The following is an 18,774-nucleotide window of genomic DNA, read 5'->3' on the forward strand; positions in this document are numbered from 1 at the left end:
AGGAGATAAGCAAGACACGTGATTGGCCACGTTTTCTTTAGTAAATTTTTTTACCTACAGAAATATACCGATCGCTAATAAAATCTTAATATTAAATGATGTTTTTTCCATAGACAACGAAAGGCAAAAAGGATTATTCATCGAATGATAATGAATAGGGGAGATATAAATCGATCTTGATTAGTTTAATCTGTTAAAACGCGTGATAAATGGGAAAAAAGTAAAAAAAAAAAAAAAAAAAAAGAAAAGTAGTTTCATAATTTGGCGCGAGTACGATGAGCAGCGTGAAGATAGCTGCAAAAGGATAGACACGCGTTACACGCAGCTGTATCCGACGATTCAACATCTGATGCGATTCGGATCTTCCTAAGAAGGCGACTACTTTTTTTTTTATTCCATCTCGTAGTAACGAAGATTGGAAGTTGATCGGTTGTTTGACCGAGGAAGGACATTACATGTCGTACACGTTCGACGATTTTCGACGTCCACCATCGATGTAAAAAACATCTGCGCTCATTGGAACGTGGAAGGGAGAATATGGCCACCGCCTGGTGACGTTCCTTCGTTCGCTGAGATATCAAATGCTTGGAAAAACATCTGGTGCACCTTATCGCTACCTTTAACAATAATTTCTCGTTCGACGATCGAACACAATATTCTTTTCTGTGAATAGTGCAACGAATGTTATAATGAACATGTGGAAAGTGCGGGAGTTTATGGATAAGGCGTAAGTTCTCGCAAGTTTTCTTTTGCACGCGATTATAACCTTGCCTTTGCTTCCATTTTTATTCTAACTTTAGCCTCACTTTTAATTTTTATATTTCCATTCCGTCTTCGACGAGATAATAAGCATTTTATTCGATATTATTTCACGGTCATTGATTGTAATCGGTCGTAATTATCGTTATCCTTGATCACGTGATCCCACAATAAATCCATGAATATTTAGCGAATAAAAATTTAGTAAAAAAAGATGTTTTCAATTCGATCGAGAAGTTTAATTTATTTCAATCTTGCGTACCTTTTATCGAGATTATTTCCACATAACAATATTATGATTGACGATCAATCGTTTTGATCGTGGCATATGTGTTTATCTTTGGTAATGTCAAATTGTATAAATTGGTGTTGTAGACACGAACTGCTAATTGTATCCTTGAATTGAAGAAAGATCAAACATCCTTTTCATTTAATATATCTCCGATCAATAATAATGATAAAATAATTTATGATAATTGCGACACATCCATTTATACGTCTTAAACCTTTCTTTTATTTATCTTCGTTTCAAGGCCAAGTGTATAATTAATTTCTTCCTTAAATAGTCTCAAAATGATAGATTCAATATGTAGTAGATACCTGTTGTACGTAATACCATTGTGTATTTTAATTATTCTGTTTATTTTTTGTTATCATCTCAACTGAGTCAAGCAACTGATATGTAAACTCAATGGTTATAAACTTATTAACAATTCCTGCTAAAGATAACAGTTATATTGCAAATTTTTTACAAATACGGTATGCAAGTTGAACAGAAAAAAAAAAAAAAAAAAGAAAAGGAAAGAAAAAGAAAATGTAGAAAGAATTACCTCGAGCGGATTCAAAGGGATTAATATTCAAACAGCTTCTTATTATAAATTATACAAACGACTATATTTTATATATCTATATTATGTATGGCACCTTGCATTCATGTAAGATAATTTTTCTTTTATTTCCAACTCTACTGTACTCATATACATCCATAACGACCGATAAAAGTATACATCGCCTTGATCGCATCTGTTTGTATTATTTTATTGTTTTTAACAGTCGTTAGATAGGCACACATAAAGCACGTATTTTCACTCATTCATAAGAGCTGACGCTCTCCTCGAATGACCGTCGAAATGTTTCTCCGTAGAAATCTATTATATATATATATATATATATATATATATACGTATACACTACGAAAGAGCTTAATGGTCACGATGTAATAGTCTCCTCTTCAACGTATCTTTACGTAACTCTTGAATGTATATTTACTTGTCACAACCTTCCGCAAATTGTATGCACGTGCTACCGTACATACCGAATTAGGTAGCGGTTCTCAATTCTTCGTTATAATCTTACACGTATTAATCTTTCCATGCGTTTTCTTTCTCAATCGATCCTATTTAATCGCTCGTTACGTCGATAGAAGAAAAAATATCATTCATTCGATTATATAATATATTCTTTTTATACACAGTTGAAGTCGACGATCCTTTAGATTCGATTATATACGCGTCGTTTATTATCTTAACCTATCAGATAATTGACCTGCGAATATTCAAATGTCGACATTTCGTATGAACATATATATATATATATATATATATATATATTTAAAATATGTCTTTTTCTTCTTATTTTATTCAATTTTCATATATTAATATACATAGGTACACGTGGATAGAATATTCGAGGTCGATCGAATGCTAACGTTCAACTCGTTAAAGTAATATTAAATTCCCGCGCTGGATTTGAAAATCTAACGGTCATATATATACATACATATGTATAATACGTGATTCAATAAACGTTTCGTAAGACTTCCGATCGTCATGTTGCGTCCACACCCTTTTCGTGGTTCACAAAAGGGAATACTTTTGCCGTTCAATGTTTTTATGATTAAAAAATCGATCTATTTGTTCTGTTAAAGGACATATATGTATTATGAAGAAGTAAAGTAAACATTACAAAGAAGCACGAAAACGTTAATAAATTTTTCTCCCTATATATTTCGATAATGCAACTCATAGCGATCGTTCGACCGTATAATTTGTCTTGGACTCGAATAAATGTTACATGCAATTTTCACTGTCGTTTCGTAATCTATGTTAATAATTTGCCTTTCCCAAGTCATTTGATATTTATCAATAAATGTTTTACGGAAGGAACTCTAGACAACTTTCGAGAAGGGAACAGAGTAAACGATGTGAAATTTTATTTATTTTCGTTGTTTGTCTTTTTCTTCTTCTTCTTTATCTTTTTTTTCTTTTTTTTTCTTTTTATCGATACTTTTTAATATTTCCTCAACTAGGGAGTACTTTTAAGAGACACGACCATGATAATAAAAAGAAAGTAATCGAAAGCGCGACTCGATCGTTTCCACGACCGGAACTCATAACGGAATTCTCTCCCTTCATCGGTAAACGAAGCGAAACGAGTGGAAGCGTAACGATAACTTTGATCGGAAGTAAAATTCAAGTTTTTTTTTTTTTTTTCTTCTTTTATCTTGAAACCGATACGTCATTTTATTTGTTTTATTAATCAAATCAATTATCTCCAATTCCCTTCACTTTAGAAAGATTATTTTTACTTTCTCTTTGGTACGATTCATTCTTTTAACGTTTGCCTATATTTTTATACTCCTTGTTACGAAAGTTCTTTCTATATATTATACATTTATATATTACTAAATTTAGATATGTATTTTAGAGCTCAGAATTGGAGTAAGACAATCTTAATTTAAAAGAACTCATCAAAAGTTCAAAATGGCCTCCGTTGAGATTATAATAAAGTTCTGTAATTTATTTTTTCTTCTCTTTTTTCTTTTTCTTTCTTCCTTTTTTTTTTTTATTCTAATTCTATACAAACTCGAAAAAGTGGAATTTCAGAAACGAAAAGTTCACCTCTTTTAAAAGTTCTTTCTTAAAACGTTGAATTCAAAATTGCTGATGCAGCCATTTTGAAAATAACCTACATATCAACGTACATATTTCATATGTAAACTTTCAATATTTACAACAAACAATGGACAATTTTTTAATAACTTATCTCAGCAAAATTAAATAATATTTGATTTAATTAAATTAAAACTCAATTTCTAGAATGTTCAAAGTCGAGGAAAAGGAAAAAAAAGGATATACTATATACGCGATATTCGTATCGTTTTCTCGTGGATTTTTCTCTACCTTACGATAATTACATCTAGATCTTCTTATTGTAAAAAAAGAGAGCTTGCGGGCTCTATTAGTTGTAAAACTCGCTTTGAATCGTCGAGCATACATACTCACATTGCGCAATCAACAGGTGCCTATGTGAGCACGATCTTAACTCCTTTAAGTACTTGCCGCTAGCCTGTCAAACTGCTTGTATCGAGAGCGAAAGAGAGAAAGGGAGAGAAAGAGAGAGAGAGAGAGAGAGAGAGGGAGCACGAGAGAGAAACACGCATACTACAGAATAAAATCTAAGATCCTGTTTAGACTTGAAAAGCTCTTAAATATCCCTTTTTTTTTTTTTCATTAACGACGTTTAAAGAATAGAAATAAAAATGAGTAAAGAATTTTATTATCTAATCGAATCTAGATCTCAGGAATATTCTAAATGAACGCTGTAAATAATAATAATAAAAGTAGCGATGATACGCGGATATTTCTTGCGAACGTAACAGTCATAAAAAGCAAAAATTATTTTACAATTGTGATTCTTTTTTGAGGGACGTTTTCTCGCTTGTATCACGATTTTTGACTCATACAAAATTGTCCGGATATTCTATGCGATTATTTGCGGTTAAGATGAATATTCTCAGCGATAAAAGTGTTCGCACGATTGAACGTTCAAGATATGCAGGATTATCCAGATTAAATTTTTTGGATGAGAATGAAACGATCGATTTCTTCGTTGGTTGTAGTTTTGTATATATGTGTTTACATATGTGATACACTTTGCACGATTATCAGAGACATATCTGAGCTAATTGACCTATATTTGTACATATACACGCGATTGATATATCGGTTTTTAAGCCTCGTGATCTGAGGATCCAAGGTTGCCTCTATACTCTCGTCCCTCTCTTGTTCTCTTTCTCTCTCTCTCTCTCTTTATCTTATTCTTATTTTTTTTTTATAACTGCATGCTTAGAATGAGTAAATAACCGTGCGATGCTCTTCCTACGCAAATTATAGCATCGAATTAACAACTGCACGATCTTATGATTGCTATTTAACACATAAAAGTTAATGCAATTCATAGATTTATTTAACTCTTACACTATTTAACTATATTCTCTAATAAAAAATTAGAGAATATTTATTAACGAAGGATAGAAAGAGTCCTAACTTACTTATAATCTATATAATTATATATCGTAATTATAATAGATTGAAATTATTTAAATAATATAAAGGAAATTTTTTGTCATAATAATACGTTTAATTATTTTACTTAATGTTAAAGGGTTTAATAAATCTGATTTGAGAAAGAATCAAGATGTCGAATTCTCAAGTACGTCTCTTATTAACTGAACCAATTATGCGCTGTCATTGAACTCGATTCGTTAAACATTCGCAACGATGACGTTACCTAGAATGATAGAATTAATTTTATTTCTTTTTTATTTTTTACAAAAAAAAAAGAAAAAAAAAAAAATAGTAAAAATACAAATCCAATTTATCTCTTTCTTAGGACTAATGTGGTAATGAACTATACCGAAACTGAAGCCAAAGTACGAGAAGCAACAAACGATGATGCGTGGGGACCTACTGGTATGGAATAATATTCATTATTATTATTATTATCATTGTTACTTCAAACTGTAAAACATTCGATGTCGGTAGTATTAATTTTTTGTTTTATTAATTTATTAAAAATTCATATTGTCGTGCATAACACTGTCGTACATGAATAAACACTTTGATGTTCCACTAAAAAATAAATATCTATTAAAAATATTTATATATAGAAATTAAATATTTATATATAAAAAGAACAAGAGAGAAAATTAGAAATTAATATATTTTTACGAAGGAACAAACAAATGTTTGATGATTTATGAACGGCAGTGTAAAATTTTCAAACAGGTAAAATATATCGAGTTTGCTCGAGTGTCTTTTACTTTAAGGACACGCTGAAATTAAGTTCATCGTATTACTTCAGGTGCAATGATGCAAGAACTGGCTCAGGCAACATTCACGTACGAACAATTCCCCGATGTAATGTCCATGTTGTGGAAAAGGATGTTGCAAGAAAATAAACGAAATTGGCGTCGAACATACAAGGTACGTGTGCATGTGCGCGTGGGTATGTATATGCATGCGTGTGTGTGTGCGCGCGCGCCCATACCTACGTGCATATTTGTGTGCACATCTGATGTCCAATGAATCCTTTGCGAAAGATTATTCGAAATTCCATCATCGAGCATGAAGAAATAACTTTTTTAAATAATATAACAACTTAAAAAATCATTAAAATCAATAATTATGACGTTTATTATTATGATAAAAAATATGAAATTTGATTTATTTTCGTTACTATTTTCTTTTTCTTTTTTTGCATTTACAGTCCTTACTTCTCTTGAATTATTTGGTACGTAATGGATCCGAACGAGTCGTAACATCCTCCAGAGAACATATCTATGATCTGCGATCATTAGAGAACTACACCTGCATCGATGAATTTGGAAAGGATCAAGGAATAAATATCAGGCATAAAGTTCGAGAATTAATCGATTTTATTCAGGACGATGACAAATTAAAGGAAGAACGTAAGAAGGCGAAGAAAAACAAAGATAAATATGTTGGCTTATCGAGCGAGGCAATGGGTATGAGATTTGGGGGTGGAGATAGGTGGACGGAAAGTCCTAAATGGAACAAATCTAGTACAGATAATTACAATGATTGGGATAGAGATAATCGTGGAAAAGGTTTTGAAGATGCGAACAATAGGTAATTTAGATTGCTTCTTAATGTACGACTTAATTGATTATAAAAGTTATGTTCGAATTAATTTATATTGAAATTATCAGAACTTTTCTAAGAAGAAAAAAAAAAAGAACGATTAAGAATACAATTTTTTGTTCTCTCTCTCTCTCTCTCTCTCTCTCTATATATATATATATATATTTATGAATTTAAATTTCCATGATGACTGATACATATTTAAGAATTATCAGATAATTTTCTATGCTTCTTTGTAATTCTATATTCTATGTAAATAATAGCGACGATGGCGAAAGGGAAGATTCGGACAATGACACACATGCTAGTCCAAAAAGAGGCAATAGGGAATATAGGGATACGATGGAAAGTATAGATCGAATTGGTAAAACCATTTCGGGATCCATGTCCTCGGTGAATGCATCACCGGTGCGAACAACACGCAATCTTAAAAAAGTAGATTTAGGCGCAGCAGCGAATTATGGAAAAGAACAATCCGTTAGTATACATTTATCTATCATATACAATTGAATTTACGAATTCGTAATTATATATATATTTTCTTTTTTTTTTTTTTTTGTTTTTTTCAGAATGCATTCTCTTCTCCAGCTAATCATCAGAAGAATAAGAATGACATTTTAAATGACATCTTCGATTCTCAAAATGATAATAATACAAAGTCGACCATCGATGATGACGACTTCAATCCGAGAGGAAATAATCATTCGCAACCTGCAAATCTTGATTTTGGCGATTTTGCCAGTGCATTCGGTAGTCCTACCGTTAAAATGAAAGAAAACGATGAATTCGCTGATTTTACGTCAGCTTTTAGTTCTGGCGTTACCTCTCCTAATAATTCATTGCACGCATCGCAAAATCAATTATCTTTTATGGGAACCACGATACCAAACACTAGCAATACTACGACGAATAATCTAAATAACACTATGATTTCTAATGCTTCAGCAACTGGTTTTAAAATGATAAATCCAAATAGTATTCAAAAAAATAATGTTGGTAATAATTTGTTCGATTCTTTGCAACCACAAACACCCAATAACGAAGCAGTATTAAACAATAATACAGGTAGAGAATTGTATTACAAGTATCCTTGTAATTATTTAATGAGTTAACTGTTAAATCTTTCTTTTAAACATTATTTTATATCTTTCTTCTAGTATCCTCGAATACTGATTTATTGTCGGACCTTGGGAACTTCAATTCTTTATCAATCGGATTAGGGGATAAAAGAGAAAATAATACCAACAACTCTAACTTGTTCAATACCTCTGCTCCTGCTGTTTTGGGGGATTTTGGAACAGGTAAAAAAACTTTTACAATTTTTATACTTGCTTATTTTCGATGACAATAGTTATAATACATTAGATTAGTAGTAACTAATATATAGTAATTTCCGTAATTTTTATAACAGAAAGCATGCATGTTCGTTAGACAAATTCATCTTAATCAGAATTTTTTTTAACTAAGTATTTGATGGTAACATAATGCCCCCAAGAAAGACTTTCCTTGCAGCGTGCAGACAAGAAGATAACATCGAGTCAAGAGAGAAAAATTCAGAAAATGCTGCTAATCGTCTTTTGGAATCGCTATGTTCCATGGAGAGTATTAAATCTCAGAGTAGTCTGGAAAAATTAAAGATACAGATTTCGGATTATAACATATTTTTACCTGGTCCATTTACTCATCAAAAATATATTGATCTAAATTTTGATCCGTTTCTTGATCCTATGTTACACGGAAGAATTTTAGAAGAAATTATTGATAAATTTGATCATAATTGGCCATTACAGGGAACTAATTTAGATCCAGTAATTAAACAATTGATCATCATCGATGATATGTCATTAGAGACATTGTACGAAACACTCGTGGTATTAACTCAAGCCTTAAAGCAATCCACTGACGACAACAGAAAAGTATATATAATTTCAATTATTTTGGAAGAGCTGATAAAAAGTGATGCTTTATTTTGCGCAATAGTAAATGCATGTAAAAATCGACAAGAGTCGACGATAAAGCAAGAAGAATTGAAACGAACTTGGAAAAGTACAATACAGCTATTAGTCTCTTTACCAAATCGAGTTGCTAACAAATTAAGAAATAAAACGTTGGATATCTTTCTCCCACAAATCTATACAAAAATTATTAGCTTTCATATTGCTCGTGGATTCTCCTTCGTTCATGATTGTATGGAAAAGTGCGGCATTCAAATAAATTTCAATATGTTTTCAATGATTATTAGTAAAATGGCAATCGCAATGAACTCGACGAACTTGAATTGCTTAATTGATATTTTGTCAACGTGGTGCTATGAAGATGACGATAGAAGAAACTCAATACAGACTATACTCAGAGAATTAGATCGAGCAGCCATTGAGCCATTGGTTGTATTATTTTTAAAACATTGCGATATTAAAAATGGAGTACATTGTATTTTTGGAGACTTAATAGATGTATCCAATTGGATGTACACATTAACAACAAAGATCCCATTTATGTCTTATTATGAAGATGAAAGAGAGAATTTTATTATTAACTTTATAACATACTTATCGCAATCTTCAAAAGAAAATCGTATTATGATAGACTTGTTAATCAAACTCTTAGATGTGTGGGGTGATAAAAGTGCATTAAATCATACTTCTATAGAACAGCATAAGTACATTACAAAATTGATTATTCTTGCCATAACAGTAGTAAAAAATAATATCAAAACTAACGACAAGGAAACTTGCCGAAAATTAATATTTTTTGGAATATCAACGCATTTGGAAAGTACGCATATTATTCTGAGGGCGATAGGTATGCGTACTGGAGAAATTGTTGTGAGAGCTCTATCAGAATCGGATAATAGTCCAAAACTGGAATTTCATTATGACAGTATGGGTGGAGAAATTATTGAATTGGTAAAATCATTTGATATGCTAATAGAAAAAATACAAACATTAGATTCAGAACAATCTTGCCAGAGTGAAGAAAATTTATATTACGATTATATTATTTTCAATTCATTGGGCGATAAGAAAGTTTTTGATTTGGGTGTAGAGTGTAATATATTATCGTTGAAGTACATCAAACAACTTGAGGAAAGTGAAGAGAATGCGATTGGAAAAGAAAAAGACTCATTAAATGTTTTTCGCAAAAATATTGAAGACAAAGGATTTACTAGCAAAGAGAATATCGAGGAACAATCGGAACTGGATAGTGATGATGATTTAATCCCTTATGATATATCTAATGATACCAAATTATCTGAAAGATTAAGACCTACATATTTGCGTGATCTACGTGACAATTTAACAGATGAACGAAAAACAACGAATGCCGAAGTTTTTGCCGAGTCATTGGAAGTATGTGAGGAATTAATATTATCTCAATTACCGAATGATGATGTATCATTTGGTTTAGAATTATTGATGATTCTCGTAAACCTCACAGAATCCTCTTACGTAGAAGATTTTGAATTATTAATTTTTAAATCCTGCGTGGCCATCGTAACTGTATATCCCAAAGAATCAGCGGAATATTTGTGTCGAGAATTTTATAGTGAAACATGTAAATATTCCACGAGCCAACGTTTACTTTTCTTAGACATATTAGCGGAATCAGCTAGAGGATTATCCAAGATCAATATATCAAATGATAATTCTAATAAGAAAGAGATTGCGCGTACTACAAAAATACCTACCAAAGGAATATCACTTCTTATTGATACTGATAAAAAATGCGATATTTTGTCTAGTGACGATTTCGATTATTTTCAAAATACAAATACTGGATCTATCAATTGGAGAGAAATAGTTGATAAAAGGATTGAATCAAATACAAGAAGATTTGCCCATAATGCAAAACCAACAAAAATGTTAGCCAACAAATTTGGAAACGTCGCATCATCTTTCTTTTTTCCCCTTCTGTATGGTTATGGGAAACAAGGGAATTGTTTATACATTGGATTAGAATCATATTCCGATCAAAGAAATTCTTTATTAGTACGATTTCTTAAAACGTTATCTACTATAATGGTAGCAGGACAAAATTGTTTAATTGCATCAAAGATGGGAAAGGAAATATTGGAATTAACATGGAGCTTAAGATATCATGAACAAGCAAAAGTGAGATTAGCTGTGATAGAGAATGTAGCAGCAGTTATCGTTGCAGTACCTAAAGAAAGTATAATAAATGAGTTATTTGAACCTCTTATGGAAGTAAGGCTTTGGCTTTTGAATTTAACACAGAATGTGATTAATGGAGAACACGATAAAGACTGTAGAACATTAGCTGGAAATGTATTATCACTAATTGATTCCATCATCGGTTCAACATTTGCCAACAATTAATTCCTGATAGTATATAAGCATTTAATTCATCTCATTCATCTGCTACAGATTTGTATAATAAAAAATATCGGAAGATATAAAACACTTAAAAATTGTATTATAAGTTTCTAAATATATTTCTTCTATGATTTAACATCGTGTATATATTACATTTTCCACGCTCGAAAATTTATTTATATAATATATTAATATAGGAAATATCTGTCAGACAGGCGTAAATATAACTTTATTTATTAATATTAATGCTAAAGAGACTTAACAGCATGTGCATATTGCGTGTTGCATTTAGGAACAATTGGACTATCATCTGTTACAAATCTACTCACACCTTCGTCCGTTAATGCCAAGAATCCAGCACCAAATAATATGTCTTCCTCGCAAATTGGCTCAACGTGGGCTGGCTCAGGATTGAATATAGATCTTGATAATATAATGGGTAGTAAATCAAAACAAGCTGGACCAGCACCAACTATGAATCAACTTGCTAGTACTAGCCCACAGCATCAAGTTAAACCTGTAGGTAAGTTTACGGAGAGAAATCTATGAAAGTTTATAGATTGTGCATATAATGTTGATATTAATTCGTTAAAATTAATTGTTTCAGCAGCATCAACATTAGGATATACATCACCTATGATTCAATCTCAAACACAGCAACAACAACAACAGCAACAGCAACAGCAACAACAAGCAAATTCAGTATTCTTCTCTGCGTTTCAATGAGACGCGTTAAATAATTTTAATTAGACAACAATAAAATTTTTAAATATGCATATATAAAAACCTGTAATTATGACAGTCAGTACTTGGAAGAGACGATTTATTTATTTAATGCAATTGAAAAGGAACTTTCTATTTTCTTGACAAAATATAGTCTCTAGTGTATACAGGATTTACTTCAATCTGTTCTCCATAATTCAGGTCAATATTGTTGTCGGAAGCGGAATGGTAAATTAATCGTGTATCGTGGAGTAATGTGTTCATGAACAATCCAAATAAGAATGAACATCACAAATCTCTGTAAGCTGAGTGCTACTAAATACAAAACTATTGTATACTGAAAGATTTGTCAGTATGTAGAATAAGAGTATTGCAATAATATATGAATAACATGCTCGTCATTCAAGAGATACGAGTATGATGATTCAGCAGGATATAAGATTTTTTAATCATTAAAAAATTAAGAGTTGAGATTTTGTTTACATGTATACTTGAAGGCAGCTTCATATAATATATATTAGCATAATTACAGGTGTTTACTCATTATAATGAGTTAGAGTAAAATGGATTGCATGGGAGCAAGTCAGGAAAGGATTTGTGTTAAATTTTTATATATAATATAAATCGGAATTTTTCAAAGAAAATTCAGCCTTATATGTACAGTAACGATTTATGGAAAGTTCGAAGGAAAGTGTAATATTTCTCTACGAAAAAAAAAAAAAAGAAAAAAAAAAAAAGCAATTCATCTGCTAACAATGTCATTAGCAGTAGTGAAAAGAAATGTATGAATGCCCCTTCAAAAATTAATAAAAAATGACATGATAGTAAGAATAGAAATTGCATTTACTGTAGTTAAAGGACCGTATCAAAAATGTATCGATTTTATATTCCTTATGATTAACTATATTTGTGTACGATAGAAATTGCTGTAGTATGGTATATTAAGTCAACAGTGCGTGCTTCCCTAACAATAACTTTTCAGTGAATATAAATTTTTTAATTTTGTATTTTAAAATGCTAAACGTATGAGCAAAAGTTATGGAGTCTGATTGTTCAAGTTTCACTAGCTACTTTATTAATCAAAAGGAGGCACAAAAGAAATACCTGTATTATGTCGTATCTTAAGTTTTTCTATCATTGCAGATATGCAATATCATGCACACATAATTACAATTTATTCTGTATTAATATATGTCCACTCAAGTACATTGCAATCAGTTTGAAAAGTGTTTGTAAAATAGTAATACAAATCGATTTTTTTTTGTTTTTTAATTATACAGTATCATAAAAGAATGCATATCTTTTAAAATAATTGTGTATCATATGTATCTAATATAAATGATACATGTGCATATAATTATATATGGACTATAGCTAAGCAATGAAGATAATTATTAGTAATTAAATTGTTAAGTTTATAAGTGAAAAAAAATATCTAATTATATTATATTTCAATTATAAATAATTCAACTTATTTTTGTTGCTAAATTCTAAAAAAATTTTATAGTAATTTGTTTAAGAAAAAGACTATGTTAATAATAATAAAAAAAATTTGTTAATAACATCACGTTCGCTAAAATTTATATAAGTTTCATGCTTTTATTTTGCATGTTATAATTGACTTGTAAAAAAAAAAAAGGCATTATTGAACGAACATCTATACATCTATATGTATAAATTACTGCATTGAACATTAATACAATTAATGTTTCCAATACTTTCATTTATAAATCTATATAAAATGAGACAGCTGAACTTAGCAAAAAACTTCAGTTTTTACAATAATTTGGTTATTACATTAGTGATACATTTGTACTCAATGAGTTTAAATTTTTTTTTTTTATCCATTCGGTGTAATATGTATACTGATGACTATTGAATGCTAAGAATGTGAACGCATGTTTATTTAATTTATAAATATATCTGGTTCGCTTGTTTGTTGAATTTTTTAACGAATTATTATAAATAACTTGATGTATCATAAATTATTGTTACATGATTATCATCAGTAATTTTATTTCAAATTATTAAATGTAAAATGAATTGTTGAATAAGTTAATTTATTCAATAATTGTATTGTATGGAGAGAAAATTATTGAGATATTCAAGTTGATTTAATGTAATATTATAAACCTCAGAGATATTTTACACAGATTTTTACACGATCAGAGACTGAATGCTGTAAAGGAAGTACATCGAACTCGCCCTTTACATTTTCCATTATTTGTGCATTTTATATGAAGTAATACGAATAATGCAAAGGGGTATATATTTTTAAAGTGTTACGATAGAAAATATATATTGTACAAATATAAATGATTATAAATATTATAAATATAAAAACTTCATGCAAAGATTAGAACAGGCACAAATGTATTGTAGAATTTCAGAGGCCTTTTTAGAGAGTCAAACTAGATTAAAGCTAAAATCAGATTATTAGCAAGTAATTATAATTTATATATATATATATATATATATATATATATATATATATATATATGTGTTAGAGTGGGAATGTACAGCTGTCATCTATTCCAATAAATAATAAATCTAATAAATCTAATAAAATGTAAAACTTAAGTTAAATGTAAAATTATATAGAATATTAAATGTCATAGGTTTTACTTTGTTTAAGTATATACCAAATCATTGTGCTTTCATTCTAAGCAATAGCTTGTTAATTATATGCACTGTAAATGTACTTATTACAGATCAGTAATTTCATGCATATGATCTAACAGCTTTGAAATCTATATTTTCTTACAAAAGTATAGTGCATGTCACAGTTCGGAAAATATAATTTCATATTTAGTAATTTATATATCATTGTAATAAATATTTGAAAAAAAAAAAAAAAACATACTAGTACATATCAACATTTAAATGGATATTTTAAAAATTATGCACTAGAATAAATATATCTATAACTTTCAATGCAACAATATGGCATGGTTTTACTTGTATCATTCCTTTTGATATTAATTCAGAATAGCAATGTTGTTTGTGACATACAAGTGCATTTGATAACAAATGAATAATTTAGGCATTTTTGACTGAATTTTATTTAGTATAGAACTTATAATTGTAACTATCGATTGAAATATTTGCATAACAATTTTATCGTTATTAAATGCTCATTGGTGCTGGTGTTAATACAAAAATTATTTAATGTTTTATTTTTTTTTTTTTCCATAATACCACCATCTTCCTTATTTGTATGAAATACTACTTGAATTTATTCATTTAATATTTACCAGATTAAATGTGACAATAAGGTCACATAAGATTATATATGTATATATATATAAATAAAGAAATAAACATATTACAATGTATAATCAAATAGGAGTATCACAAAGTTTTTATAACAGATTTTAACTTTCCGTTTAAAAAAAATATATCTATAAGTTTAATAGTAGAATACCTTAACATAGTTTTGAATTGTGGAGTTTGGGAAAACTAATGTAAGAAGATTTAACTATTGCACCAAATAATTTGACTAAAAAAAGGTATATTTTACAATTTCTTGACAAAGGTATATTTTTCAATTTGTAGAAAACTGTTTCGTAATGTAAAAATTATGTAATTATTGATGAAAACACGTATGGAAACATTAAGTATATTTATCAGTCCTGGATTCTATTCATATTTTCCTATACACATATGTGCATATATATTCGTATACATATACATATACATATACACACATATATATGTATATGTATATATAAATTTAAATTATGACACAATATAAAATATATTTAAAATAGTTAATTTTTATACATCATATTATACTTAGCGCCTTCTTTCATAAACTATAGGATTTCTAATAAAATAAGGTAAGCTTATAAATAAAAAAATTTTACAGAATATTACATATCATAATATATATATATATATATATATATAAAGTTCTGTTTTTATTTATCATTTATAATTTTGAATTTTGGAGAAAAAAATAAAATTATAATGATCTATATAACAGATGTCCTAATGAAAAAATTCATAACACATAAGATAGCTTCAAAATGCAAGTATGATTCTAATGATACAGCATTTTTCAATATAATAAAACAGAAAATATTAAGAGCAAAACTTATTTGAAAAAAATTTGTTGTAATATACAGGATATATCACCTATATTTATTACCTAAAATATTTCTATTGTAATACAAATTAAAAAAAAAAAAAAAAAAAAAAAAAAATTCCTAGATAATTAAATTCTTGCAATTTTATGGAAAGTAGTGTAACGTAAAAATAATTTTATTCTATTGCAAAAAATTAATGAGGTAAAAAGATCAACTTTCTTGTTTATTTTTAAATAAAATCTTATTTATTTATAAATCCTCGACTCTTGTAAACGTTTACTTATTTATCAATATACTGGATTATATACTGTAATTTACTTTCAAAGCAGCTATTATTTATAAATAAATAAAATATAACATTCCATTGAAAAAAACAAAATTGATGCCTTTGTCTGATTAATCTTTTGCAATGGAATAAAATCATTTTTATTATACACAGTGGTCTCCGTAAAACTATGGAACTTTTATAGGAAATATTTCAGATGATACACTTTATATGAGTTTAAAGGAGATAATTCTATTAACTTGTGTTTCTGAGGGAAGTATGTAGAAAACATTTTTGAAAATTTATAAAATTCTATAAGTTGAATATGCCAGTTCTTTTAATGTGTGTGAGATAATATAGATATAGCAATAATACAAATAGTAAAGTTTAATGTTATTTATGATATTTCCATACTATCACCTATACTTTTGGACTTTTTCTTTTTCTTTTTCTTTTTTAAAGGTTCTTCGCTCTCCTGAACAAGTTCTTCTTTGTCTCCATTTTCATGAATACCATTAGTAGCAGTATTACCATTTTGTAATTCTTCTTGTTTTCTTTTCTTATTTTTTTTCTTTTTCTTCTTCTGTGATTCCATTTCCAGATTAGCTATTACATGTTGAGCTTCTTCAAGTGCCTCTTGCATCACGTCTATATTTTTTTTAGGTATCTCACCAGTTTCATAGAACTTCAAACGGTCCTCCACTTGTTGTCGTAATTTTTCACCAAAGATATTTGTTGGTGTCTCAGCGAAGCAATCTATTCTTGATGCAATAGAGCATTTATTGGCCAAATACCTGGATATTCTTCCTTTGTTTTTAGTACCAGCACGGCCAATAAATGTAGAATGGAATAGTAATCCATATTTAGGTGTATTACCTTTTGTCTTTAATGCTCTAAATAATGCTTTTTCTGCTCCTAATATCTGAACAGTAGATGCAGGATATTTTGCTAAATTGGTTAATGATCCAGCATGAGCTATTAATCTAGCTCCTACTTGATCCCCTATAAGAGTAGCCAAATTCGGTGCAATATCAGTCATTTTAGATTTTAAATATTCAGCCAATTGCTTTCGATAATCTGCCAATCCTATTACACGTCTAGCAAACATTTCAATATTAAGAAGATCCACAGGACTGATGTCCATGCCCATAGATGATTTAGAGGCATCTATAATTGCTTCAGCCTTTGCACTGTCCATAACAATTTCTTCCAATGCTTCCAACTTTTCTTCTGTTAATTCTTTTCTATTTTTAATTAATTGTGTCACTTTGGCATACATATAATTTTCAGGAACAATCTTTACTAATTCTGGAAAATGGTAACTATACCATTCACTAGAACAGAGTAAATATTCTTTGATATAGATTTTGGATAAAATATATCGAATATTATCTTAAAAATCATTACTACAACTTACCGTATGCGCATACTAAATGTATTTATGTCTTTGTCCAGTTGATCCAGCAAAGCTATACCTTGTATAATCATATTATCCACACGATTAACATTAAATTTAACTTTAGCTCTTGAATAACTATGACCAAGTCCAAGCTGAGCTACTGCAGAACTTTTGGCAGTAAAACCTTTAATTAAATGGTGAAAGTGAAATCTTACTCCTCTGATAATTTCAGGTACAGCACCTGTATGGTCACATTTTATATCCAATATCTCTGTGATACTGGCACCTAATTTTGGATCTGATACACCAAGAATGATTTTGTTTTTCTGATCGGATTTAGGCAAAATAGAATCTAAAAACAATTGTAGGTCTTCGGGTACTATGCCTTCCGAGATACTGTTCACATTCTCTAATGCAGCTAAAGCAGTTTTGAAAGGTGAAAATCCAACGAGCTTTACCACAGCATTAAATCTTGATAAATCTGTTACTGATGCTTCAACTTGAGGTAATAACATTCCTACTTCTTCAAATTCTTTAACGCCGAATACAGCATAGCCAGCTGCATGCTCATATAAAACGTAAAGTGCCTGGAAAATAATCGTTTATGTTTAAAAAATTATGATGTACAATGTTAATTATCTTTCTAACATTATCTTTATATCAACGAGTGAAAAAAATATTTATTTTTACTTCACAATTGATGGTAATAAATAACCCTTATACAATGATATTATTTACAATATATCATTGGATTTTGTTAGATTTATAAATATTTATATTAATAATAAAACAAAAGAATGATACAACTTATCTTACCATATTTTATGCTTTGTATATTCCATTCACTGTAGTAAAATATATAATATACAAATAAGTATCAAATAATGTAACTGAGATACAACCATGTGTACCGGAAATAGTGAATATCGTACATTAAATTCCTATATCCTAATGCAGAAAGATGGTTGATATCAAACATCCTGTAATCTTAACTCTACTCGTGACTATTGTATGTAGTACTCTTGTTTATAGGAACCAATAGAAACTTAGCCTAAAAGATTCCAAACGTACATCAGATCGAGATCAACCAATCACAAAACAGTGTGTAAACGCTTTAAGCTAGCCTTTGGGTGATTTTCATTTAACTATCGCTATATTTCATTTCAATTCGTTCATTCATATAAATTCTCCCTAAATTAAAGACAATTCTTATTTCATACTAATATATAAAATAATTGATATACGAACTTTATACGATTTG

At 29.2% G+C, this 18,774-nt stretch overlaps 2 protein-coding genes across 4 annotated transcripts; one reads left to right on the forward strand and one right to left on the reverse strand.

Annotated features, from left to right (window-relative positions):
- The first annotated feature begins 276 nt into the window (after positions 1-276).
- Positions 277-12,988, forward strand: LOC124423337 (clathrin interactor 1). 3 transcript variants are annotated; one of them, XM_046960944.1, is made up of 9 exons: positions 294-727; positions 5,434-5,513; positions 5,905-6,026; positions 6,310-6,692; positions 6,968-7,181; positions 7,274-7,769; positions 7,862-8,005; positions 11,331-11,561; positions 11,646-12,988. In XM_046960944.1, exons 1-9 carry the CDS (start codon positions 690-692, stop codon positions 11,762-11,764), a joined length of 1,827 nt encoding a protein of 608 aa, XP_046816900.1. In that variant the 5' UTR covers positions 294-689; the 3' UTR covers positions 11,765-12,988. The 3 variants fall into 3 exon arrangements, with proteins under 3 accessions (XP_046816899.1, XP_046816900.1, XP_046816901.1); XM_046960945.1 differs by having other exon boundaries at positions 11,649-12,988; XM_046960943.1 differs by lacking the exons at positions 11,331-11,561; positions 11,646-12,988 and adding an exon at positions 8,217-11,309 and having other exon boundaries at positions 277-727.
- A 1,616-nt stretch (positions 12,989-14,604) lies between these two features.
- On the reverse strand, positions 14,605-18,619 carry LOC124423393 (nucleolar protein 56). The gene is made up of 3 exons (XM_046961073.1): positions 18,330-18,619; positions 17,532-18,100; positions 14,605-17,448 (listed from the first exon to the last, which is right to left on the reverse strand). The coding sequence occupies exons 1-3, from the start codon at positions 18,330-18,332 to the stop codon at positions 16,512-16,514; spliced, it is 1,509 nt and encodes a 502-aa protein (XP_046817029.1). The 5' UTR covers positions 18,333-18,619; the 3' UTR covers positions 14,605-16,511.
- Between the last annotated feature and the right edge of the window lie 155 nt (positions 18,620-18,774).

The sequence above is a fragment of the Vespa crabro genome, chromosome 4 (assembly GCF_910589235.1).
Source record: "Vespa crabro chromosome 4, iyVesCrab1.2, whole genome shotgun sequence".
NCBI lineage: Eukaryota > Metazoa > Arthropoda > Insecta > Hymenoptera > Vespidae > Vespa > Vespa crabro.

Coding starts and splice junctions, on each gene's coding strand:
- LOC124423337 (XM_046960943.1), top strand. CDS start 690: ATGAACATGTGGAAAGTGCGGGAGTTTATGGATAAGGC. Junction 728..5,433: donor CGGGAGTTTATGGATAAGGC/GTAAGTTCTCGC, acceptor TCTCTTTCTTAG/GACTAATGTGGTAATGAACT. Junction 6,693..6,967: donor TTTGAAGATGCGAACAATAG/GTAATTTAGATT, acceptor TGTAAATAATAG/CGACGATGGCGAAAGGGAAG.
- LOC124423393 (XM_046961073.1), bottom strand. Junction 17,449..17,531: donor ACATTTAGTATGCGCATACG/GTAAGTTGTAGT, acceptor ACTCTGTTCTAG/TGAATGGTATAGTTACCATT.